Raw genomic sequence first — 27,312 nt, forward strand, 5'->3', positions numbered from 1 at the left:
TTCGCTTGAATCGGTTCAAGTTGGTTAACTTGGTAATTTTAAATGTTATTTACAATACATATACATTGCTTGACAGACAAGACCAAAGTGCTGCTTTGTCTAAATACGTTCACCTCATAGCTGTCTGGGCTCTCAGCCAAACTCCTTAATATATTCCAATGAAAATACTGTGGAGAGCTGAAATCAAAACAGAACGTGCAGGAGAAACTCAGTAGGTCTGGCAGTAGTTCAGAACTGAATGAGCTGCTTTTGGCTGAGAGCCCAAACAACTAGAGCCAAGAGCCCAATGAAATACCTGAGCCTCTGTGCTTAATTGACAATGCTGGCTCTCATGGAACATAGAAGAGTGCAGCACAGTACAGGCCCTTCAGCCCTCAATGCTGTGCCAGCCTTTCATCCTACTTTAAGATGAAACTAACCTACATTGTACTACCTGCAGTCCTCCCTTTCTCCTATCTTCCATGTGCCTATCCAAGAGTAGCTTAAATGTCACCAATGTCTCTGACTCTACTCCCACTGCTGGCAGTGCATTCCACACACCCACCACTCTCTGTGTAAAGAACCTACCTCTGACAGTACCGCGCAGTACAGGCCCTTCAGCCCTCGATATTTCCCCTAAACCTTCCTCCAATCACCTTAAAATAATGCCCCCTTATGATAGCTATTTCTGCCTGGGAAAAGTCTCTGGCTATCCACTCTCTCTCTCTCTGCCTCATCATTTTGTACACCTCTTTCAAGTCACCTCTTCGCTCCAATGAGGAAAGCCCTAGCTCCCTCAACCTTTCTTCATAAGACATGCCCTCCAGTCCAGGCAGCATCCTGGTAAATCTCTTCTACACCCTCTCTAAAGCTCCCACATCTTTTCTATGGGGAACAGTAATCAGAACTGTACACAATATTCCAAATGTGGTCTAACCGGGGCTATATACAGCTGCAATATAATCTCACAGCTCTTAAACTCAATCCCCCTGCTAATGAAAGCTAGCGCATCATATGCCTGCTTTAATAACCCTATCAACTTGAGTGGCAACTGTCAAGGATCTATGGACGTGGAACCCACCATCCCTCTGTTCCTCCACACTGCCAAGAATCCTGCCTTTAACCCTGTAAGCTGCATTCAAATTCGACCTTCCAAAATGAATTACTTCACACTTTTCCAGGTTGAATACCATCTGACACTTCTCAGCCCAGCTCTGCATCCTGTCAATGTCCCACTGCAACCTACAACATCCCTCTGCACTACCCACAATTCCACCAACCTTAATGTCATCAACAAACTTACTAACACCCTTACACTTCCTCATCCAAGTCATTTATAAAAATCACAATTAGCAGAGGTCCCAGAACCGATGCCTACAGAACACCACAGGTCACCGAGCTCCAGGCTGAACACTTTCCATCAACTATTCTGTTTTCTATGGGCCAGCCAATTAAGTATCCAGACAGCCAGATTTCCCTGTATCCCATGCCTTCTTATTTTCTGAATGAGCCTACTGTAGGGAACCTTATCAAATGCCTTGCTAAAGTCCATATACACCACATTCACTGTTCTACCTTCATCAATGCGTTTTGTCACATCCTCAAAGAATTCAATAAGGCTTGTGAGGCATGACCTGCCGCTCACAAAGCCATGCTGATTATCTCTAATTAAGCTATGCTTTTCCAAGTAATCATAAATCTTGTCTCTCAGAATCCTCTCCAATAATTTACCCACTACCAATGTAAGACTGACTTGCCCGTAATTCCCAGCGTTATCCCTATACTCTTTCTTGAACAAGAGGATAACATTTTCCACCTTCCAAGTGTTTGGCACTATTCCAGTGGACAGTGAGGACACAAACATCATCGGCAAAGGTGCAGCAATCTCTTCCCTCACTTCCCGTAGTAACCTCGGGTATATCCAGTCTGACCCGGGGACTTATCTATCCTCATGTGTTTCAACATTTCCAGTATATCCTCCTTCTTTTAACATCAACCTGTTCAAGCATATCAACCTTTTTCACATTGTCCTCACAAACAACAAGGTGAAACAGGTGGGAGAGAGGCATTGCTAATCAGAGATATTATCACAGCTGTAGAGAGGGAGATCGTTGAGGATGGTATGTCTACTGAGTAGGTATGGGTGGAAGTCAGAAACAGCAAAGGAGCAGTGACTTGTCAAATGTCTCATTGCAAATTCCTGTGGTTTCAATCAGTGAAAATGTCAAGTGTCTGGGTTGTAAGCAAAGGTTGTTTTTCAAAAGAGGCTTTAACGTAGTGAAAAGTTACCAATGAATCCCTTTTTCATAATGTTTTTTTAAGCACATCCCACTGACACTATATGGTTAATTGCTTCTGTACAATGGAAGTCCCATAGTGCAGTATGGGGGCTCTTTTGTTTCATTTACAGGACATGAGCATCGCTGGTAGGGCCCAGCATTTATTGCCCGTCCCTTGAGAAGGTGGGGATGAGCTGCCTTCTTGAACCGCGGTAGCCCACCTGATGTGAATTGACCCACAATGCCCTTAGGGAGGGAATTCCAGGACTTCGACCTACAGACAGTGAAGGAACGGTGATATATTTCCAAGTCAGGATGCTAAGTGGCTTGATGGGGAACTTGCTGGGGGTGGTGTTCCCATGTATCAGCTGCACTTGTCCTTCTAGATGGAAGTAATTGTGAATCTGGAAGGTGCTGTCTGAGGATCTTTGGTGAATTTCTGTATCTTATAGGGAGGGGCAAAGTTTGACCTGGGGGGCAGGGCTTGATGTGTGTCACTTGGCGGGGGATAGAACGTGAGGTGAGCTGGATGGTGAATGGCTAGTACATGGGAAAGGCTGCAGGAAATTGCAGTTCTCAATGTTACTGGGATGAAGTCCCAAAGATCCAAACCAGCTATCAGCCAACCTTCCTCTTCACCAACAACCCATGTGGCTGCACTCAGCCTTTCCCTGGGGTCCATGCTTGCAGAGATAGGATTCATCAACTGGTAACCTTCCTGAAGATGGACATCAGGCTCTGTACTAACTCTGACATAGGCAATTTAATGCCATCAGCAATTAACGCAGGGTGGATTTCTCTTATTCTAAACAGCATTATTGAATGAAAAGGCTTTTAACAACAGTAGTCTCATGATCACATGATTTTTAATTCAGTATTTCATTGAATTCAAACCTCACCAGATACTGTTGTGGGACTTGAACCTATGCTGACAGGACATTAACTTGGAGCTCTAGGTTACTAATTGGTGACAATACCACTACTCTAGCAGCTCCCTACAACAGTCAGCCAAATATTTCAGTTTGCACAATTCATTCTCCCATATAGGTTCCACATCCTCTTCTTTCTCTGAAACTCTATTGTTAAGGCCCAGGATATTGTTTGCTCACCTGTCCTGGTTTAAGGATGGAAATCACCTTTAATGTTAGTGACATTATATAGCCAAGGCCCTCTGCTCCTGCATCCCCATACCGAATTGTATCTTTTTTTAATTGTCTTTCTGGTTTCACCTTCCAAATTTAATCTCATTACACTTCTTGACACTAATCTGCCACCAGGTAAAAACAATGACTGCAGATGTTGGATCAGTGGTGCTGGAAGAGCACAGCAGTTCAGGCAGCATCCAAGGAGCAGCGAGATCTTCAAGGCAGGCATAGTTGCAGTTTTCCTCCTCTCTCTACAATAATGTCAGGGAGTCCCCACCCCCACCCTCCTCTAGCTTATCTCTCCACCCTTCAGGCTCTCTGCCTTTATTCCTGATGAAGGGCTTTTGCCCGAAACGTCGATTTCCCTGCTCCTCGGATGCTGCCTGAACTGCTGTGCTCTTCCAGCACCACTGATCCAGAATCTGGTTTCCAACATCTGGAAATTGTTTTTACCTCATTGATTTTAACCCTACTGCGAATCCTCTTGCAAGGATGCCTGCCTTGAAGAAGTTTTCCTCCTCTCTCTACAAGAATCTCAGGGAGTGCCTCTCCCACTGCAACTCCCAGGTATGCTACTCTCTCCCCACCCCACCCTCCCCAAGCTTATCTCTCCACGCTTCAGTCTTTCTGCCTTTATTCCTGATGAAGGGCTTTTGCCTGAAACATCGATTTCGCTGCACTTTGGATGCTGCCTGAACTGCTGTGCTCTTCCAGCACCACTGATCCAGAAACTAATCTGCCACCAACCAATTTACCGCTTTTTCATTCACTAGCAAATGAAGAGGAAAGTGCAGGGCAAGGCGGGGGAAATTATCAGTGGATATGACTTTAGCAGATCACCACTACATATAACAGCTTTATTTTGTATCTAACCCCATGCTATCCCTATCCTGGGAGTGTTTGATGGGGACAGTGTAGCGAGAGCTTTACTCTGTATCTAACCCCATGTTCTAGGAGTACTGAAGATGACAGTGTCAAGGAAGCTTTACTTTCAGTTCAAAGAGTACAAGGTGCTTTACTCTGTATGTAATCCGTGCTGTCCCTGCCCTGGGCATGTTTGATAGGGGCAATGTAGAGGGAGCTTTACTCTGAATCTAACCCTGTGCTGTTCCTGTCCTGGGAGTGTTTGGTGGGGATAGTGTGGAGAGAGCTTTACTGTGTATCTAACCCCGTGCTGTCCCTGTCCTGGGAGTGTTTCATGGGGACAGTGTAGAGGGAGCTTTACTCTATTTAATCCCGTGAGATCTTTAGTCTGTATTTAACTGTAGCAGTCTCAGGAGTGTTTGATGATACAGTTTAGAGGTAACAATACATTCAGTTTAAAACAGTAGAGGTAGCTTTACTCTGTATCTATCCTTGTGCTGTACCTGTCCTTTGAGTGTTTAACGTCGACAGTGTAGAGATAGCTTTACGGTGTAACGAACCCCATGCTGTATTTGAGACAGAATACTAAAGGAAGAAATCGCTTGATTCCATAGCACCTGGTGACCTCCAATTCCATAATCATGAATTCATCTCAAGTATTGTGATGCAGTGGGAGGAATAATCTCCCAGGCTCCAGGGGTTTGGACGGGGGCCTGTATAAATTAGCGGTAGAGACTGAAACCTTGGCCTCTCCTCACTACAGTGATCAATCCAGAGTTGAACTGCTGCAAGAGACAAACTGATTGGAAAGCTCAGGCATCAGCTCTCCACATGAGGGCTGTGTTGGATTAACATATTACTCAGAGATTCAGAAACACTGTGGATATGATAGCCCACAATCCAGGGACTTTTAGGGTTTGGGTGCTTGTTTCCAAAGTCCTGGATTTACAGAAGTGTCGATTCAGTGTAGAGAAGCTCCACTATGCTGATCCATGGACAAATGTAAGGAGCCAAGGATGGGTTGAGAGTGATAACAGGAAAGGATTGGTAATGAGTGTGGTGTCATCACCAGAACTGTAGCTATTATATAGTGTGATGATGCTGACTGTAGCAGAATGCTCCCTGAACGGCTCTGTCTGTCTGTGAGAATTCCAAGAAGGGATTCAGGTATCTTGTCCATAATTCTTATTTTTTTATTGGCTAGAGGTACAGATTTTATGTCACGCAAAACATCAAGGTAACTGGGGTAATGTACCCAGTAGGTAGAGGCAGCCATAGAGGACATATTGAGTAGAGAATGTTCACAGAAGGAAGGGGCTGTGTTCAACAATTCGCCCAAGGGAGTTACTGTAAAATGCTTCTGGATACGTTGTCAACCAGGAATGGGGGTTTGGCCAGGCTGTTGCAGATGGGTCTTAATCTGCTTAACTGTTCCTCATCATATTCAGGATTTTGGCCACAGTTTGAACAGTTTCTGTTCTTGGTCCCATCGGGGATGAACTCAATGAACTCTGGAGTGGTGGAGATAACACAAGGCTCTCTTAATCGCAGCCGCTGGGCTGCAGCACCTCTGTCAATTGGTCTGTCACTGTTCGAGCTGTGAAGCTTTACCCTCCCATCTTCTGTCTGTCCCAGGCTCCTCAATTCCTTGTCATTCTGGGGAATTTTCTGCAAGATTCTCCTCGTCTTGTACCGGGCGGGGATGAACTTCTTCCCAAAGTTGCCACTTCGAAACACCAAAGGTCTCAGGGCTTCTCTCACAAATGGTCTGTGTGTCTCCGGCTCCAGATCCATGTTGAGCAGTTGGAAGACTGGCCTGAGCTGTTTCCTGGGGAATTGGCTCGGCTTCAACCTTTGAATGGAAGTGACATTCCCAAACTCATCAAAGGTCACACTGTTGTTTAACGGTAGTCGACTGTTCTGGATTTTGAGAACATTTTGGAAATAGGACGTCATTCTGTAAATCTCGCAGGGAGGGGGAGGGGGCTCTTCAATACAGGGTGGAGAGTCGAATTGTTGGAACAATTCCTTTTCTGTCTCAGCCAAAGACTTGGTAATGTTCTTCAGCTTGGCTGAACTGAGAGCTCCCCGATGGGGCTTATATCTGTATCTTTTCTTCAGGACTTTGGGCTGTGTTTGTGGTTCATCTGGTATTGCCAGTTCCTCAGGTTTCTCAGCTTCAATAACTTCTTCAGGTTTCTGTTGGGAAAACACAAGAACAAAATGGTTACCAGAAATGGACAGGTTACTCACTTTTTAAAAAAATAATAATCAACTACACAATCCGAATTGTAGTCAAATATGTCACCATGCTTTAGGAATGATATGAAGACACGGTGTCTCAGGAGACCCGGGTTCAAGTCGTACCTACTCCAGAGATGTGAAATAATATCCTCCTGAACACATCGATTAGAAAAACTGGTTCATAATAAATAAAAGGATAGGAAAGCTTTGGAAAGTATGGGGGGGGGGGTGGTGGGAAGTGGTTTGCAGTTATGTAGACAAACAGACACACCAAGTTATAGGAGAAAGCGAGGTCTGCAGATGCTGGAGGTATCAGAGTTGAGAGTGTGTTGCTGGAAAAGCACAGCAGGTCAGGCAGCGTCTGAAGAGCAGGAGAACCGACATTTCAGGCAGGAGCCCTTCATCAGGAATTCCTTCCTGACCTGCTGTGCTTTTCCAGCAACACATTCTCGACACCAGGTTATAATCCAACAGGTTTATTTGGAAGCACTAGCTTTCGGAGCGCTGCTCCTTTGTCAGGTCGATGAGACAAAGGAAGCACATCATGAGGTTAGTGCAGGAGACAGAGAGAGAAAGAAACTGACACCACAGTGTACCTGCACAGTTACTGCCTTTGCTGTTTGTATTCACGTATTGCTGGATATTGGAGTGCGTCTGGGAAAAATTAATAAACAGTGAAATTCACAACTGATCTTGGAGGAACTATTTGGATGAAGTTCACAGCACAGAATCAGATAAGTGAATTGTTTCAAGTGTGGCCTACAGAAAGTCTGCAGTAGTGAAGAGTGGGTTCCTTCTTGATTATATGTTTTTTGAGATATGTCTCTTGATTAAACTCAAAATATAAGTCAAAACTATTAATTTAATCTGGGGCAATGTTTTGTAGAGGAATAAGACGGTGTTACTTTCTGGGTCTGTAGTTCGTGAAGGAGCCTAAATGGCTCTTAGTAGAGTGATATGTGCTTCTTGTCAGATGTGGGAGTTTAAAGCAGGTGACTGTGGATTATATCTGTAATAAATGCTGTTGGTTGTGAATCTTATCAGAGCGAATGGATCAGTTGGAGAGACAGACGCAATGAGGAATTTGAAACAGCAATGGATGGATGGCAGTTATAAGAAGGAGGGAAAGTCTCAGACACAGTCACATAGATGGGTTAGAACATAGAACATAGAAAAATACAGCGCAGTACAGGCCCTTTGGCCTTCAAGTTATTGCAGGAAAGGTAAGAGAGGTAGGCAGCTAGTGCAGGAGTGTGGCTATACCCATTTCAAAAATATATGCTGCTTTGGAAAATGTAGGGGGTGATGGATTCAAAGGGGAAAGTAGCACAAATAGCCAAGTTTCTGGTATTGAGACTGGCTGTAATGCAACGAGGAGTACATCAGGTTCCAAGGAAGGTAGTGAGGAAAGAGATCAATCTGAGAGTGGTACAGGTAAGAACACAAGCGAGTCGAACAGTCAGGGCAGGCAGGGACAACTTAGTACTAATAAATTAAACTGCATTTATTTCAATGTAAGAGGCCTAACAGGAAAGGCAGATGAACTCAGGGCATGGTTAGGAACATGGGACTGGGATATCATAACAATTACAGAAACATGGCTCAGGAATGGGCAGGACTGGCAGCTTAATATTCCAGGATACAAATGCTACAGGACGAATAGAAAGTGAAGCAAGTGAGGAGGGGGAGTGGCATTTTTGATAAGGGATAGCATTACAGCTGTACTGAGGGAGTATATTCCCAGAAATACATCCAGCGATGTTATTTGGATGGAACTGAGAAATAAGAAAGGGATGATTGCCTTATTGGGATTGTGTTATAGGCCCCCTAATAGTCAGAGGGAAACTGAGAAACAAACTTGTAGAGGTTTATAAGATGATCAGGGGAATAGATAGAGTAGACAGTCAGAGACTTTTTCCCCAGGTACAACAGAGTGTTACAAGGGGACATAAATTTAAGGTGAAGGGTGGAAGGTATAGGGGGGATGTCAGGGGTAGGTTCTTTACCCAGAGAGTGATGGGAGCATGGAATGCGCTGCCTGTGGGAGTGGCAGAGTCAGAATCATTGGTGACCTTTAAGCGGCAATTGGATAGGTACATGGATAGGTGCTTAAGGTAGGACAAATGTTCGGCACAACATCGTGGGTCGAAGGGCCTGTTCTGTGCTGTATTGTTCCATGCTCTATGAGATCTCAGATATGTAGGTGGCTATGGTAGGGGATTTTAACTTTCCAAACATAGATTGGGACTGCCATAGTGTTAAGGGTTTAGATGGAGAGGAATTTGTTAAGTGTGTACAAGAGAATTTTCTGATTCAGTATGTGGATGTACCTACTACAGAAGGTGCAAAACTTGACCTACTCTTGGGAAATAAGGCAGGGCAGGTGACTGAGGTGGGGGAGCACTTTGGGGCCAGCGACCATAATTCTATTAGAGTTAAAATAGTGATGGAAAAGGATAGACCAGATCTAAAAGTTGAGGTTCTGAATTGGAGAAAGACCAATTTTGACGGTATTAGGCAAGAACTTTCAAAAGCTGATTGGGTGCAATGTTCGAAGCTAAAGGGACAGCTGGAAAATGGGAAGTCTTCAGAAATGAGATAACGAGAGTACAGGGAAAGTATATTCCTGTCAGGGTGAAAGGAAAGGCTGGTAGGTATAGGGAATGCTGGATGACTAAAGAAATTGAGAAAAAGAAGGAAGCATATGTAAGGTATAGACAAGATAGACCGAGGGAATCCTTAGAAGAGTATAAAGGCAGTAGGAGTATACTTAAGAGGGAAATCAGGAGGGCAAAACGGGGACATGAGATAGCTTTAGCAAATAGAATTAAGGAGAATCCAAAGGGCTCTTACAAATACGTTAAGGACAAAGGGGTAACTAGGGAGAGAATAGGGCCCCTCAAAGATCAGCAAGGCGGCCTTTGTGTGGAGCCACACCAAATGGGGGAGATACTAAATGAGTATTTTGCATCAATGTTTACTGTGGAAAAGGACATGGAAGATATAGAATGCAGGGAAATAGATGGTGACAGCTGGAAAAATGTCCAGATTACAGACGAGGGAGTGCTGGATGTCTTGAAATGGTTAAAGGTGGATAAATACCCAGGACCTGATCAGGTGTACCCCAGGACTCTGTGGGAAGCCAGAGAAGTGATTGGTGGGCCTCTTGCTGAGATATTTGTATCATCGATAGTCACAGGTAAGGTGCCGGAAAACTGGAGGTTGGCTAACGTGGTGCCACTGTTTTAGAAGTGTGGTAAGGAGAAGCCAGTGAACTATAGACCAGTGAGTCTGATGTCAGTGGTGGGCAAGTTGTTGGAGGGAATCCTGAGGGACAGGATGTACATGTATTTGGAAAGACAAGGACTGATTAGGGATAGTCAACATGGCTTTGTGCGTGGGAAATCATGTCTCACAAACTTGATTGAGTTTTTTGAGGAAGTAACAAAGAGGATTGATGAGGGTAGAGCGGTAGATGTGATATATATGGACTTCAGTAAGGCGTTTGACAAGGTTCCCCATGGGAGACTGATTAGCAAGGTTAGATTTCATGGAATTCAGGGAGAACTAGCCATTTGGATAGAGAACTGGCTCAAAGGTAGAAGGCAGAGGGTGGTGGTGGAGGGTTGTTTTTCAGACTGGAGGCCTGTGACCAGTGGAGTGCCATAAGGATTGATGTTGGGTCCTCTACTTTTTGTCATTTACATAAATGATTTGGATGCGAGGATAAGAGGTACAGTTAGTAAGTTTGCATATGACACCAAAATTGGAGGTGTAGTGGACAGCAAAGAAGTTTACCTCAGATTACACGAGGATCTTGATCAAATGGGCCAATGGGCTGAGAAGTGACAGATGGAGTTTAATTCAGATAAATGCAAGGTGCTGCATTTTGGGAAAGCAAATCTTAGCAGGACTTATACACCTAATGGTAAGGTCCTAGGGAGTGTTGATGAACAAATAGACCTTGGAGTGCAGGTTTATAGCTCCTTGAAAATGGAGTCCCAGGTAGATAGGATAGTGAAGAAGGTGTATGGTATGGTTTCTTTTATCGGTTAAAGTATTGAGTACAGGAGTTGGGAGTCATATTGCGGCTGTACAGGACATTGGTCTCCTTCCTATTGGAAAGATATTGTGAAACTGGAAAGGGTTCAGAAAAGACTTACAAGGATGTTGCCAGGGTTGGAGGATTTGAGCTATAGGGAGAGGCTGAACAGGCTGGGGCTGTTTTCCCTGGAGCGTCTGAGGCTGAGGGGTGACCTTATAGAGGTTTGCAAAATTATGAGGGGCATGGATAGGGTAAATAGGCAAAGTCTTTTCTCTGGGGTCAGGGAGTCCAGAACTAGAGGGCATAGGTTTAGGGTGAGAGGGGAAAAATATAAAAGAGACCTAAGGGGCAACTTTTTCACACACAGTGTGGTATGTATATAGAATGAGCTGCCAGAGAATGTGGTGGAGGCTGGTACAACTGCAACCTTTATACCCTTGGATGGGTATATAAATAGGAAGGGTTTGGAGGGATATGGGTCGAGTGCTGGCAGGTGGGACTAGATTGGGTTGGGTTGAAGAAGTTCCCCATCTTTCTATAGAATCTACCTTCAGGCACAGCAGATAAGGGACAAAAATGAGAAAGGGACAGTCAACATAGGACTGATGGTGTTGTACTTAAATGCACATGAAACAAGGTAAATGAGCTTATTGTGCAGACTGAAATTGATGTTGTATTACAGAGACGTAGCTGCAAAGGGATTCTGGATGAGAACTGCATATCCAAGGACCCACGTCCTATCGAGAGGACAAGCAGATGGACAGAGGAGATGAGTTGTCTTGTCAGTAAGAAATTAAATCAATAGCAAATGATATAGAGCTGGAAGGTATAGAATCTGTTTGGAGGAGAAAGTGAGGTCTGCAGATGCTGGAGATCAGAGCTGAAAATGTGTTGCTGGAAAAACGCAGCAGGTCAGGCAGCATCCAAGGAGCAGGAGAATCGATGTTTCGGGCATGAGCCCTGAAGAAGGGCTCATGCCCGAAACGTCGATTCTCCTGCTCTTTGGATGCTGCCTGACCTGCTGCGCTTTTCCAGCAACACATTTTCAAACAGAATCTGTTTGGGCAGAGTTGAGGAACTAATGAGAAGTCCCTGGTGGGAGTTGTGTACAGGCGTCCTAAAAGTCCTCAGGATGTGGGGCAGAAAATTAAATCAGGAGATAGAAAAGGTATATAAGAAAGGTGCAATTACAAAAAACATGAGGGACTTCAATACGCAGGTGGACTGGGAAAATCAGGTTGGTAGAGGATATCAAGAAAAGTAACTTATGGAACGTCTATAAGATGTTATTGTGGAGCAGCTTGTGGTAGACCCAGTAGGGAACAGGCAGTTCTGGATGTCATGATGTGTAATGAGGCAGACTTGATTAGGGACCTGGAGGTGAAGGAACCCCAAGGGGGCAGTGACTATGAAATGATACTACTCACCCTGCACTGTGAGAGAAGAGTGAATCAGATGTAACGGTATTACAATTGAGTGAAGATAACTACAACGTCGTTGGGAAGGAGCTGGCCACTGAGCAGGGATGATGGTGGAGCAGCAATAGCAGAAGCTTCTGAAGGTAATTTGGGAGGCTCAGCAGAAATTCATCCCAAGGAAGGAAAAAACAGACTAAAGGGTGGATGAAGTAACTGAAAAGGGAGGCCGGGGACCTCCCAAAGGTAAAAGTAAAAGCAAAACAATGTGGTGAAGTTTAGTGGGAAATCAGAGAATTGGGAAGTCCTTAAAAGCCAGCAGAGGAGAACTAAAAAAAAAATCAATACTGGGGTAGAAAATGAAATAAGAGTAAGCTAGCTAGTAATAAAAAGATTACAAGAGGTCTTTTTTTAGATATCTAAAAGTTAAGAGAGGAAAAAGTGGACATTGGACCACCGAAAAATGAGGCTGGATAAAGTAGCAATAGAGAACAAAGAAATGGTGGAGAGTCAGGAGGCAGAAGGGGGTGCACTGGCTATCACTAAAAAGAAGATGCTAAGGAAACTGAACGATCTGAAGGCAGATAAATACCCAGACCAGATGGACTACAGCCCAAAGTTGAAGGAGCCAGTTGAGGAGATTGCAGAGGCATCATTTCAAAAATGATCTTTCAAAAAATCACTGGAGTCAGGGAGGGTCCCAGAGGACTGGAAAGAATATAACATCCCTATTTAAGAAGTGGGGGGAGGCAGGAGACAGGAAACTATCCACTGGTTAGTAAGATTATGGAGTCCATCATTAAGAATGAGAGTGCAGAGTGCTTGGAATTGCATGGTAACATAGGGAGGAGTCAGCATGGCTTCATCAAGAGGAAGTCACGTCTGAAAAATCCATTAGAATTCTTTGAGGAGGTAATGAGCAATTTAGACAAAAGAGAGCCAGTGGGCATGATCTATGTGGAGTGCTTTGACAAGGTGCTACACAGCAGACTGCAAAACAAGGTAAGAGCTAATAGTGTTAGGAACAAGATACTGGTGTGAATAGAGGATTGACTGACTGGCAGAAGGCAGAGAGTGGGGATAAAGGGGTCTTTTTCAGGCTGCAGCCAGTGCTATTGGAGTTCTGCAGGGATCAGTGTTGGGCCTACAACTTTTCACAATAACAATATGGACAAAGGAACTGAGGGTCATTGTTGATGAGTTTGCAGATGGTTTAAAGATTGGTTGAGGGACAAGTAGTGTTGAGGAAACAGAGAGGCTGCAGAAGGACTTGGACATGCTAAGTAAGGGGGCAACGAAGTGGCAGAGGCAATACAACGTGAGAAAGTGTGGGGTTATGCATTTTGGTAGGAAAATTAGAAGCAGAGAGTATTTTCTAAATGGGGAAAGGCTTCTGAAATCTGAAGCACAAAGGGACTTGGGAATCCTAGTTAAGGATTCTCTTAAGGTTAACTGATGAGTGATAGTCAACATAGCTTTGTGTGTGGGAAATCATGTCACGCTAACTTGATTCAGTTTTTTGAAGTGACAAAGGTTATTAATGAGGGCAGAGAGGTTGATGTGACCTCTATGGACTTCAGTAAGGCATTCATAAGGTTCTGTATGGTAGCCTGGTTAACAAGGTCACATGGAGTCCAGGGAGAGGTAGGCATTTGGATACAAAATTGGCTAACAGGTAGCATATAAAGAGTGGTGGTGGGAGGATTCAGACTGGAGGCCTGTGACCAGTTGTGTGCCGCAAGGATTTGGATGTGAATATAGAAGGTATGGTTAATAAGTTTGAAGATGGCACCAAAAATTGATGGTACAGTGATCAGTGAACAAGGTTATCTCAGAGTACAATAGACTGAGGAGTGACAGATGGAGTTTAACTGAGATAAATACTTCACACAGAGGGTGGTGGGTGTCTGGAACGCGTTGCCAGCTGAGGTGATAGAAGCAGGCACGGTAGGTTCATTTAAGATGTATCTGGACAGATGCATGAGTAGGTGGGGAGCAGTGAGATACAAGATGCTTAGAAATTGGGCAGCAGGTTTAGACAGTAGATTTGGATTGGCTCAGGCTTGGAGGGCCGAAGGGCTGTAAATTTTCTTTGTTCTTTGTTCTAAATGTGAGGTGCTGCATTTTGGAAAGGCAAATCAGAACAGGACTTATATACTTAATGGTAAGATCCTGAGGAGGGTTGTTGAACAAAAAGACCTTGAAGTGCAGGTTCATAGCTCCTTGAATGTAGAGTCACAGGTAGACAGGATAGTGAAAGAGGCATTTGGTATGCTTGCCTTTAATGGTGAGTGAATTGAATATAGGAGTTGGGAGATCATGTTGTGGCTATACCGAACATTGGTTAGGCCACTTATGGAACACTGCATTCAGTTCTGGTCCCCCTGCTTTTGAAAAGATGTGAAACTTGATTTACAAGCATGTTGCCAGGGTTGGAGGGTTTGAACTATAGGGAGAGTCTGAATAGGCTGGGGCTGTTTTCCCTGGAACATCGGAGGCCGAGGGATGACGTTATAGAGATTTATAAAATCATGAGGGGTATGGATAGGGTGAATAGTCAAGGTCTTTTTTTCCCAGTGTAGGCAAGTCCAAAACTAGAGAGCATAGGTTTAGGGTGAGAGGGGAAAGATTTAAAAGGGAAGTAAGTGGCATCTTTTCCATGTAGAGGGTGGTGCATGTACAGAATGAGCTGTGAGAGGAAGTGGTGGAGGCTGGTACAATTACAATATATAAAAGGCATCTGGATGGATGGATGAATAGGAAAGGTTAGAGGGATTTGGACCAAATGCTGGCAAATGGGACTAGATTAATTTAGGATATCTAGATGGCATGGATGAGTTAGACCAAAGGGTCTGTTCCCGTGCTGTACATCTCTATGACTGAATGACATGTGTACTAAAGAGAGGGCAGTGGAGGTTCACTAGACTGATGGCAGGACTGTCTTATGAGGAGAGATTGCTTTGACAGGGTCGATATTCACTAGAGTTTAAAACTATGTGAAGGGATCTGATTGAAATGAAGAAAATACCAACAGGACTAGACAGAGTAGACTGTTGTAGGGAAGACCATAATCAGGGGACGTAGTCTCAGGATACGGGGTAGACTATTTAGGACTGAGAAGAGAGAACATATTTTCAATCAATGGGTAATGAACCTATTGAATTTGTTACTAAAGGAGGCCAGGTCACTGAAAATATTCAAAAGAGAGATAGATACATCTTTAAATATTAAAGGCATCGAAGGAGAAAGTGGGCATTGAGATCGAGGATCAGCCATGATCCTGGTGGAGGGTGGAGCATGCTTGAGGGCTGAATGGCATAATCCTGCCCCTGGCTTCTATTTAAGATTCTCCGGAGGCTTGACAGGGAGCTGTGGAGAGGTCATTTTCCATTTTTAGAATTTAGGACGAGGGGGTATAATCTCAGAATTATGGTTTCGCCCATTAAACACAGAGATGAGGAAGAATTTCTCCTCTCAGATGGCAATGAATCTGAATGAATGATTTGTCACATATATCGAGAGAGATAACAGCGAAAAGTGTTGCACCATTTTGAGGTATGAAATTGTGGGATATAGGTAAAGCAGTGTTGTTTCTGCAGCCATAATTGCTTCAGCAAGGTGATGAACTAACCTACACCATTGTATAATTGCTTTAGCAAGGTGATGAACTAACCTACACCATTGTATAATTGCTTCAGCAAGGTGATGAACTAACCTACACCATTGTATAATTGCTTCAGCCAAGAGCTGAGTTAGCTAAAACTTGCAAGCAAACAATGGAATATGTTAGAGACAAATAGATAAGGAGGGAAAGAACTTTAAGTTATGCCACCTTGGCATATTGCCTCCACGCAAGCACCAGAACGAGCTAAGTTAGCTGCAAATAAGGGATAAAACAAATAAGAGTAAAGGTCGCCAGGCTTAAAGTAGTGTGAGAAGTAAACAAGGGCATCTAGGCAGGGGCAGAATACAATAAGGAAAAGTGATAGGTTTGACACGTAATATGCTAAGCCAATTAAGTAAACGGGGAATTACCAAGAGAGACTCAATTAAACTGTATAAATTGTGCAGTAATTTTTGCCTACTTATTAGACTGGTCTTGCAAGAACGTTTCAATAAAAGTTCGCTGCTTCAGAATTTGACTCGGACTGAAATTTATTGATACATGAGCTTTGTTACTTTTATTCTTTTGTGAGAAAAGTGCTTAAAAGAGTTCAGCTTCCTTGGTCTGAGTCCCAAACACAGCTCGAGGAATTCTGCAAGATGCCTGCTCTGGGCCAACCGCAGTTGGGACGCCTGTTCCAGGCACTGATACGGTTACACTCAGTGACCTGCTGCTGCCAAAAGAGTCCACATCCAGGCCTACCGCAGCCAAGAGTCCCCTCACCGCCATCACTACAGCTGAAACCTCGCTGCCACTTCAGGAGTCCACACGTTGGGCCTCTAAGCCCAGAGGCATTGCCGACACTGCTCTGGCCATTCCTGTGGGTCCCAGTTCTCTTGACGGTTTCTCACACTCCCTATTTCCCATTAGGGACAGACCCTGCTCCTGGGGTTTGCTTCAGCTTGGCTTCTGGTCCATTTCCTCCGAATATCAACTGCTTTTCCGAAATCTTTGGAATGATTATAGTATCATCAATGTGTTAGGATTCAGGTCAACCAGCCAGACATCATCAGGCACCACGAATTCTGTCCTTTGAGGAGGAAGCTAGCAGAACAACAATGATGTAAGGGGTCAGAGCAAGCAGCAGCCATTGTGCTGAGGCTATGGATGTGGCAAACAAAGAGATCACTGGGACAAGGTATTCCATTGGTTAAATCATTGGGGCAAATGCCATTACACTCATAGTAAGTGCATTGTAGTCAGGGGACTTTTGCACCACCTCTCCAGGTCTGTAAAACCACCTCCAGCTTCACAGTCTGGGCAATATCAACATTTACTGATAGTTCAGTGTGAAGTTGTGTATAGGTCACTCTTGCGGTCACAGTTCAGTGTGAGGTCGTGCATAGGTCACTATTGCGGTTACAGTTCAGTATGAGGTCGTGTATAGGTCGTGGCGGTCACAGTTCAATGTGAAGTCATGTATAGGTCAATGTTGCGGTCACAGTTCAGTGTGAGGTCGTGTATAGGTCACTGTTGCGGTCACAGTTCAGTGTGAGGTCGTGCATAGGTCACTATTGCGGTTACAGTTCAGTATGAGGTCATGTATAGGTCGTGGCAGTCACAGTTCAATGTGAAGTCATGTATAGGTCAATGTTGCGGTCACAGTTCAGTGTGAGGTCGTGTATAGGTCACTATTGTGGTCACAGTTCAGTGTGAGGTCATGTATAGGCCACTGTTGCAGTCACAGTTCAGTGTGAGGTCGTGCATAGGTCACTATTGCGGTTACAGTTCAGTATGAGGTCGTGTATAGGTCGTGGCGGTCACAGTTCAATGTGAAGTCGTGTATAGGTCAATGTTGCGTTTACAGTTATGTGTGAAGTCATGTATAGATCACTCTTGCAGTCACAGTTCAGTGTGAGGTAGTGTATAGGTCAGTATTGCTGTCACAGCTCAGTGTGAGGTCATGTATAGGTCACTGTTGCGGTTACAGTTCAGTGTGAGGTCGTGCATGGGCCACTATTACGGTTACAGTTCAGTGTGAGGTCGTGTATAGGTCGTGGCGGTCACAGTTCAATGTGAAGCCGTGTATAGGTCAGTGTTGCGGTTACAGTTCAGTGTGAGGTCGTGTACAGGTCAGTGTGGCGTTTACAGTTCAGTGTGAGGTCATGTATAGATCACCCTTGCGGTCACAGTTCAGTGTGAGGTCACGTACACGTCACTGTTTCGGTCACAGTTCAGTGTGAAGTCGTGTATAGATCAGTGTTGCGGTCACAGTTCAGTGTGAGGTCGTGTGTAGGTCAGTGTGGCGTTTACAGTTCAGTGTGAGGTCGTGTACAGGTCAGTGTTGCAGTTACAGTTCAGTGTGAGGTCGTGTACAGGTCAGTGTGGCGTTTACAGTTCAGTGTGAGGTCGTGTATAGGTCAGTATTGCAGTCACAGTTCAGAGTGAGGTCGTGTATAGGTCACTGTTGTGGTTACAGTTCAGTGTGAGGTCATGCATAGGTTACTATTGTGGTCACAGTTCAGTGTAAGGTCCTGTATAGGTCACTACCGTGCTCACAGTTCAGTGTGAGGTTGTGTATAGGTCAGTGTTGTCGTTACAGCTCAGTGTGAGGTCGTGTATAGGTCACTATTGCGGTCACAGTTCAGTGTGAGGTCGTGTATAGGTCAGTGTTGTCGTTACAGTTCAGTGTGAGGTCATGTATAGATCACTGTTGCAGACACAGTTCATTGCGAGGTTGTGTATAGGTCAGTGTTGCGGTCACAGTTCAGTGAGAGTTCGTGGATTGGTCACTATTGCGGACACAGTTCAGTGTGAGGTCGTGTATAGGTCACTGTTGCGGTCACAGTTCATTGTGAAGCTGTGTATAGGTCAGTGTTGCAGTATAGTTCAGTGTGAGGTTGTGTACAGGTCTGTGTTGCACTCACAGTTCAGTGTGAGGTCGTGTATTGGTCACTATTGTGGTCACAGTTCAGTGTGAAGTTGTGTATACGTTACCGTTGCGGTCACAGTTCAGTGTGAGGTCATGTATAGGTCACTATTGCGGGTCACAGTTCAGTGTGAGGTCGTGTATAGGTCGCTATTGCAGTCACAGTTCAGTGTGAAGTTGTGTATAGGTCACTATTGCGGTCACAGTTCAGTGTGAGGTTGAGTATGGTTCAGTATTGCGGACACAGTTCAGTGTGTGGTCGTGTATAGGTCATTGTGAGGTCACAGTTCATTGTGAGGTCGTGTTTATGTCAGTGTTGCAGTCACAGCTCAGTGTGAGGTCCCGTATAGGTCACAGTTCAGTGTGAGGTCATGTGTAGGTCACTATTGTGGTCACAGTTCAGTGTAAGGTCGTGTTTAGGTCATTATTGCGGTCAAAGTTCGGTGTGAGGTCGTGTATAGGTCACTATTGCTGTCACAGTGCAGTGTGAAGTTGTGTATAGGTCACCGTTACAGTCACATTCAGTGTGATGGTCAGGTATAGGTCACTATTACGGTCACATGTCAGTTTGAGGTCATGTATAGGTCACTATTGCGGTCACAGTTCAGTTTGAAGTCATGTATAGGTCAGTGTTAAGGTCACGATTCAGTATGAGGTCGTGTATAGGTCACTACTGTGGTCACAGTTTACTGTGCGGTCAAGTACAGTTCACTATTGCAGTCACAGTTCAATGTGAGGTCGAATATGGTTCAGTGTTGCGGTCACAGTTCAGTGTGAGGTTGTGTATAGGTCACTATTGCAGTCACAGTTCAGTGTGAAGTTGTGTATAGGTCACTGTTGCGCTCACAGTTCAGTGAGAGGTCGTGGATAGGTCATTATGGTGATTACAGTTCAGTGTGAAGTTGTGTATAGGTCACTGTTGCGGTCACAGTTCAGTGTGAGGTCGTGCATAGGTCACTACTGCGGTCACAGTTCAGTGTGAGGTCATGTATAGGTCACTACTGCAGTCAGAGTTCAGTGTGAAGTTGTGTATAGGTCTGTGTTGCGCTCACAGTTCAGTGAGAGGTCGTGAATAGGTCATTATTGTGGTCACAGGTTAGTGTGAGGTCGAGTATGGTTCAGTGTTGCGGTCACAGTTCAGTGTGAGGTCGTGTATAGGTCACTGTTGCGCTCACAGTTCAGTGAGATGTCGTGGATAGGTCATTATGGTGATTACAGTTCAGTGTGAAGTTGTGTATAGGTCAGTGTTGCAGTCACTGTTCAGTGTGAGGTCGTGCATAGGTCATTGCGGTCACAGTTCAGTGTGAGGTCGTGTATAGGTCACTACTGCACTCACAGTTCAGTGTGAGGTCGTGTATAGGCCACTACTGCGGTCACAGCTCAGTGTAAGGTCGTGTATAGGTCACTACTGCTGTCAGAGTTCAGTGTGAAGTTGTGTATAGGTCTATGTTGCGCTCACAGTTCAGTGAGGGGTCGTGAATAGGTCATTATTGTGGTCACAGTTCAGTGTGAGGTCGTGGATAGGTCACCGTTGCGGTCACAGTTCAGTGTGAGGTTGTGTATAGGTCAGTGTTGCGGTCACAGTTCAGTGTGTGGTCATTTATAGGTCACTGTTGCACTCACAGTTCAGTGTGAGGTTGGGTATAGGTCACTATTGCAGTCACAGTTCAGTGTGAGGTCGTGTATAGGTTAGTGTTGCGGTCACAGTTCAGAGTGAGGTCGTGTATAGGTCAGTGTTACTGTCACAGTTTAGTGTGAGGTCAAGTATGGTTCAGTGTTGCGGTCACAGTTCAGTGTGAGGTCATGTATATGGTCACTATTGCGGTCACAGTTCAGAGTGAGGTCGTGTATAGGTCAGTGTTACTGTCACAGTTCAGTGTGAGGTCGAGTATGGTTCAGTGTTGCGGTCACAGTTCAGTGTGAGGTCATGTAGAGGTCACTATTGCAGTCACAGTTCAATGTGAGGTCGAATATGGTTCAGTGTTGCAGTTACAGTTCAGTGTGAGGTCGAGTATGGTTCAGTGTTGCGGTCACAGTTCAGTGTGAGGTCATGTATAGGTCACTATTGCAGTCACAGTTCAATGTGAGGTCGAATATGGTTCTGTGTTGCAGTTACAGTTCAGTGTGAGGTCGAGTATGGTTCAGTGTTGCGGTCACAGTTCAGTGTGGAGTTGTGTATTGGTCACCGTTCAGTGTGAAGTCATGTATAGGTCAGTGTTGCTGTCACAGTTCAGTGTGAGGTCATGTATAGGTCACTATTGCAGTCACAGTTCAGTGTGAAGTCGTGTATAGGTCACTGTTCAGTGTGAGGTCATATATGTCATTATTGCGGTCACAGTTCAATGTGAGGTCGAGTATGGTTCAGTGTTACGGTTACAGTTCAATGTGAGGTCGTGTATAGGTCACTATTGCGGTCACAGTTTAGTGTGGAGTTGTGTATTGGTCACTGTTCAGTGTGAGGTCGTGTATAGGTCACTGTTGCGGTCACAGTTCAGTGTGAGGTGTATAGGTCACTACTGCAGTCACAGTTCAGTGTGAGGTTGTGTATAGGTCACTGTTGCGGTCACAGTTCAGTGTGAGGTCGTGCATAGGTCACTGTTGCGGTCACAGTTCAGTGTGAGGTCGTGTATAGGTCACTGTTGCGGACACAGTTTAGTGTAGAGTTGTGTATTGGTCACAATTCAGTGTGAGGTCATGTATAGGTCACTACTGCAGTCACAGTTCAGTGTGAGGTCATGTATAGGTCACTGTTGCGGTCACAGTTCAGTGTGAGGTCGTGCATAGGTCACTGTTGCGGTCACAGTTCAGTGTGAGGTCGTGTATAGGTCACTGTTGTGGTCACAGTTCAGTGTAAGGTCCTGCATAAGTTACTACTGCGCTCACAGTTCAGTGTGAGGTCATGTATAGGTGCTGTGTAATTCGTGACCGCATAGAAGTGTTGTGGCTGGTTTGTTAAGTGTATTCAAGGTTGCGATAAATAGATTTTTCATCAGGAAGGGAATCAAGTATTATGGGGAAAGTCAGGAAAGTGGAGTTGAGGATGGTCAGACCAGCCTTTATTTCATTGAATAGTGGTCCAGACTCAATGGGCTGACTGGCCTCTTCTACTCCAATATCTGATGATTGTATTGACTAATTTTAAGTTTTTACCATATTCCCTGATAGCTCAATTCAGTGACTGGCTACTACTGTTAATTTATTTGAACATTACAGCCCAGTACCTTCGGCCCATGATGATTTGTTTCTTCCTCTGATAGTTTTTATACAATTTGGAGTCTATGGTGTTAACTTTTTACTTGGGGTTTATGAAATTTCCCTTCCCCCCACAAACCTCCCACAACATTCTTTAGCTTCTCTTCACTCTGATGCTAATGCCAATGCCACATGAACTAAGTGTTCTGTTCACCTCTCTGCACATTGCATTCAATTCTTGCTCTGTTTGATCCTATGCTAATTTGCACACCGTTCAGGTAGTGTTTCAAAAATTCTTACGGCCTGAATCGACAGTACCAATGTGCAAATTAGTCCAGAGTTCTGTTTTGGCACTTGATTACCTTTTCAGAATCCAGGTGATAGCCCATTAGCTCTTTGCAGATTGAAGGTAGAGGCTGCACCCCACCATGTTCCTGCTGAGTGCTCCCACATTCCGATCTAGCACTGGGGCCAAAGAACCGGTCATAAGAGTGTCCTTGATCCTCCATAGTCAAACAGATGGTATCTTGAGAAGCCTCATCGTAGATTTCCTAATTCAAAACAAATATGGACATTGAAATACTTTCATCTCTCTGCCCCAATTCCAGTCATTTCATATGACTGCCATCAGTAATCATTATTCTTGAGCAGGGTAAAAACAATGACTGCAGATGCTGGAAACCAGACTCCGGATCAGTGGTGCTGGAAGAGCACAGCAGTTCAGGCAGCATCCAACGAGCAGCGAAATCGACGTTTCGGACAAAAGCCCTTCATCAAAAGGCTTTTGCCCGAAACGTCGATTTCGCTGCTCGTTGGATGCTGCTTGAACTGCTGTGCTCTTCCAGCACCACTGATCCCGATTATTCTTGAGCAGACAGCACGAAGCATCAGTACTGATGTAAGCTGCACTGTCGGAGGGTCAGTACTGAGGGAGTGCTGCACATTCAGAGGGTCAGTACTGAAGGAATGCCGCACTGTCGGAGGGTCAGCACTGAAGGAATGCCGCACTGTCGGAGGGTCAGCACTGAGGGAGTGCTGCACTGTCGGAGGGTCAGTACTGAGGGAGTGCTGCACTGTCAGAGTCAGTACTGAAGGAGTGCCTCACTGTCCGAGGGTCAGTACTGAGAAAGTGCCACACTATCAGAGAGTCAGTACTGACGGACTGCCTCACCATTGGAGAATCACTACTGTGGGAGTGCTGTACTGTCAGAGGGTCAGTACTGAAGGAGTGCTGCACTGTCAGAGGGTCAGCACTGATGGAGTGCTGCAATGTCAGAGTGGAGGATGGTGGGAGTTCTATGCTGTCAAATGTCAGGACTGAATGAATTCTGCATTGTTGGAAGTTCAATACTGAGGGAGCCCTGCACTGTCAGGAGGTTGTTTCTGAGGGAGTGCCTCACCTGCAGAGGATCAGTACTGAGGGAGTGGTACACTGTCAGAGGGTCAATACTGGAGGAGCAATGCTCTGTTAGAGGACCAGTACTAATGGAACTCTTCACTGTCAGAGCGTCAGGACTGAGTCAGAACCGAGGGAGTAAAAATAATGACTGCAGATGCTGGAAACCAGATTCTGGATGAGTGGTGCTGGAAGAGCACAGCAGTTCAGCAGCTTCCAAAGTGCAGCAAAATCGACGTTTCGGGCAAAAGCCCTTCATCAGGAATAAAGGCAGTGAGCCTGAAGCGTGGAGAGATAAGCTAGAGGAGGGTGGGGGTGGGGAGAAAATAGCATAGAGTACAATGGATGAGTGGGGGAGGGGATGAAGGTGATAGGTCAGGGAGGAGAGGGTGGAGTGGATAGGTGGTAAAGGAGATAGGCAGATAGGACAAGTCCGGACAAGTCATGGGGACAGTGCTGAGCTGGAAGTTTGGAACTAGAGTGAGGTGGGGGAAGGGGAAATGAGGAAACTGGTGAAGTCCACATTGATGCCCTGAGGTTGAAGTGTTCCGAGGCGGATGATGAGGCGTTCTTCCTCCAGGCGTCTGGTGGTGAGGTAGCGGCGGTGAAGGAGGCCCAGGACCTCCATGTCCTCGGCAGAGTGGGAGGGGGAGTTGAAATGTTGGGCCACGGGGCGGTGTGGTTCATTGGTGCGGGTGTCCCGGAGATGTTCCCTAAAGCGCTCTGCTAGGAGGCGCCCAGTCACCCCAATGTAAAGGACACTGCATCGGGAGCAACGGATACAATAAATGATATTAGTGGATGTGCAGGTAAAACTTTGATGGATGTGGAAGGCTCCTTTAGGGCCTTGGATAGAGGTGAGGAGGAGGTGTGGGCACAGGTTTTACAGTTCCTGCGGTGGCAGGGGAAAATGCCAGAATGGGAGGGTGGGTTGTAGAGGGGCGTGGACCTGACCAGGTAGTCACGGAGGGAATGGTCTTTGAGGAAGGCGGAAAGGGGTGGGGAGGGAAATATATCCCTGGTGGTGGGGTCTTTTTGGAAGTGGCGGAAATGTCAGCGGATAATGTGGTTTATGCGAAGGTTGGTAGGGTGGAAGGTGAGCACCAGGGGCGTTCTGTCCTTGTTACGGTTGGAGGGGTGGGGTCTGAGGGCGGAGGTGCGGGATGTGGACGAGATGCGTTGGAGGGGATCATTAACCACGTGGGAAGGGAAATTGCGGTCTCTAAAGAAGGAGGCCAGCTGGTCTGTTCTGTGGTGGAATTGTTCCTCCTGGGAGCAGATACGGCGGAGGCGGAGGATTTGGGAATACTGGATGACATTTTTGCAAGAGGTAGGGTGGGAAGAGGTGTTATCCAGGTAGCTGTGGGAGTTGGTGGGTTTGTAAAAAATGTCAGTGTCAAGTCGGTTGTCATTAATGGAGATGGAGAGGTCCACGAAGGGGAGGGAGGTGTCAGAGATGGTCCAGGTAAATTTAAGGTCAGGGTGGAATGTGTTGGTGAAGTTGATGAATTGCTCAACCTCCTCGCAGGAGCACGAGGTGGCGTCAATGCAGCCATCAATGTAGCGGAGGAAGAGGTGGGGAGTGGTGCCGGTGTAATTACGGAAGATCAACTGTTCTACGTAGCCAACAAAGAGAAAGGCATAGCTGGGGCCCATACATGTGCCCATGGCTACCCCTTTGGTCTGGAGGAAGTGGGAGGATTCAAAGGAGAAATTGTTAAGGGTGAGGACCAGTTCGGCCAAACGAACGAGAGTGTCGGTGGAAGGGTACTGTTGGGGATGTCTGGAGAGGAAAAAATGGAGGGCGAGGAGGCCCTGGTCATGGCGGTTGGAGGTGTAAAAGGATTGGATATCCATGGTGAAGATGAGGCGTTGGGGCCAGGAAACGGAAGTCTTGGAGGAGGTGGAGGGCGTGGGTGGTGTCTCGAACTTATGTGGGGAGTTCCTGGACTAGGGGGTGATAGGACACTGTCGAAGTAGGTAGAGATGAGTTCAGTGGGGCAGGAGCATGATGAGACAATGGGTCGGCCAGGGTGGTCAGGCTTGTGGATCTTGGGAAGGAGGTAGAACCGGGCAGTGCAGGACTCCCGGACTATGAGGTTGGAAGCTGTGGATGGGAGATCTCCTGAGGTGATGAGGTTCTGTATGGTCTAGGAGATGATGGTTTGGTGATGGGGAGTGGGGTCATAGTCGAGGGGGCAGTAGGAAGAGGTGTCCTCGAGTTGGCTTTTGGCTTCAGCGGTGTAGAGGTCAGTGTGCCAGACTACCACTGCGCCCACTTTATCTGCTGGCTTAATGGTGAGGTTGGGAGTGGAGCAGAGGGATTGGAGTGCTGCACGTTGTGAGGGTGAGAGGTTGGAGTGGGGGAGAGGGGTAGACAGGTTGAGGCGGTTAATGTCCTGGCGGCAGTTGGAAATGAAGAGGTCGAGGGCAGGTAATAGGCCAGCGCGGGGTGTCCAGGTGGCTGCAGTGTGTTGGAGGTGGGCGAAGGGGTCTTCGGAAGGTGGCGGGAGTCCTGATTGTGAAAGTAAGCGTGAAGGCGGAGGCAACTTTTCCTCACAGAGGGAGTCATGGGAACAGCAGAGGGAGTTACTAGGAGAACAGAGGGAGTCTCGTTGAGAGTTGAGCGAGTCTTGGAGAGAGTCGATAGGAGTCTCGGGAGAGCATTCAGGGTATAGGGCTCTGAAGGTTAGGAGCAGGGTTTTCTGAGGGTGAAGAGAAGGAGTCATGAAGATTTGGGGCAAGGGGTCACAGAGGGTGAAGTTAATGTTGCTGAGAGTGAAGATCTGCTGAGTCAGTCTGAACTCTGTGAGCTGCCAGAGGAAGTGGTAGAGGCTGGTACAAGTGAAACATTTAAAAGGCATCTGGATGAGTATATGGTTAAGAGGGATATGGGCCAGGTGCTGGCAAATGGGACTAAATTTATTTAGAACATCTGGATGGCATGGATGAGTTGGACCTGATAGGTCTGTTTCTGTGCTGAACATCTTTATGACTCTATGAATCTATACCTGTCCCAGTTCATGATAAATTCAGGTACTGAGAGGTCACTGCATACATGCTCAAAACAACAGGGCACACTGCACAATTGGAGCTGGGCTTTTGAAGTTAGTGGCACCCTCACTCTGAAGTTAGGGTGCTCATGCCAGACCATTGTCTTTTAAAAGCAATGACAATCAGCTATACTGAGTGGAGCCTGCAATGTGAGAGACTGTGCATATTAAGCAGCCTGCATTATACAAAACCAGCTCAAGAATCTTCAAAAGTTGAAGCAGGAATATTAGAAACAGAAGGAGGGAGGCAATGAGGGTTTGGACAAAATTCCCAACTTAAGATCTAGGTGCTGAAAGCAGGGTCTTCTATAATTTGCTGCAGCTTACACCACCAATGGGTTGCTATAATTTTGGCCTCCAGTATATCAAAGTTTAATTCCATGATCGGTTGAACTCAAGGGGATTTCTTTGAAAGTCAAACACCACATACAAGTCTCACTGACATGGCTAACATCTCGTATTGCTTTTGCATACAAGTAAACGCCTTGCAGGAACATTTCTGAGGAGAGTAAAGATTTAACCACACTGCTGGGACGGAGTCACGTATAACATAGACCCAGACCAACTAAAGATTTCAGCCACAAGATTCCTATCTCAAAAGATACCAATGAACCAGTTGGGTTCCAACAACCCAACAACTCCATGTTCATGTTTACTGAAATTCTTTGCATTGTCAGTTCAGGAACAAAATGACGATGTAATTGTTGTTGAACAGCAACTTTGATCTGGGTCTATTCTACCTGTTCCACCTGAGTTGGTGTTGATGTTTTCCTCACCACTGGCACTGAGCCCTGGGCCCAGGAATCGGTGAGATAAGAAACGGGTTCATCATCTTCCTGCCAGTTTGGATCCAGTGCCACGTTTCGCTCTCCTGGGTCATACATCAGGAACTGCCACTCAATAATTTGCAGGATGGCATCCTTCGCCTGACTGATGGTGAATGGCAGCAGCTGAGGAAAGGACAAGGAAATGAGAAGGGTTGGTACGAATGGGGCACTGAGACAAAGAGACAGCACTTGAATTAAACGGCCTTCCAAACTCGCTGGGGTCGCTCTCACCAGACAGAAACTGTGACCATCCCCTGTCCCCAGACAGACAGTGTGACCATCGCCTCTCCCCCGACAGACAGTGTGACTATCCTCACTCCCCAGACAGACAGTGTGACCA

General features: G+C 45.9%; 1 protein-coding gene across 2 annotated transcripts in view; it reads right to left on the reverse strand.

The window, feature by feature from the left end:
• Window positions 1-16,203: 16,203 nt before the first annotated feature.
• LOC132817489 (uncharacterized protein C2orf81 homolog) overlaps window positions 16,204-27,312 on the reverse strand; it is a 33,569-nt gene continuing 22,460 nt past the window's right edge. The window contains exons 3-5 of one of the 2 annotated variants that reach the window (XM_060827959.1): window positions 26,922-27,095; window positions 22,059-22,247; window positions 16,204-16,584 (exon numbers count right to left, since the gene is read on the reverse strand). In XM_060827959.1, coding sequence (XP_060683942.1) covers window positions 16,492-16,584; window positions 22,059-22,247; window positions 26,922-27,095 — 456 coding nt within the window. In that variant the 3' untranslated portion in view covers window positions 16,204-16,491. Of the gene's footprint in view, window positions 16,585-22,058; window positions 22,248-26,885; window positions 27,096-27,312 lie in introns of both variants that reach the window. The other variant, XM_060827951.1, reaches the window with a different exon arrangement.

This window comes from Hemiscyllium ocellatum, chromosome 1, assembly GCF_020745735.1.
Source record: "Hemiscyllium ocellatum isolate sHemOce1 chromosome 1, sHemOce1.pat.X.cur, whole genome shotgun sequence".
NCBI classification, from domain to species: Eukaryota; Metazoa; Chordata; class Chondrichthyes; order Orectolobiformes; family Hemiscylliidae; genus Hemiscyllium; species Hemiscyllium ocellatum.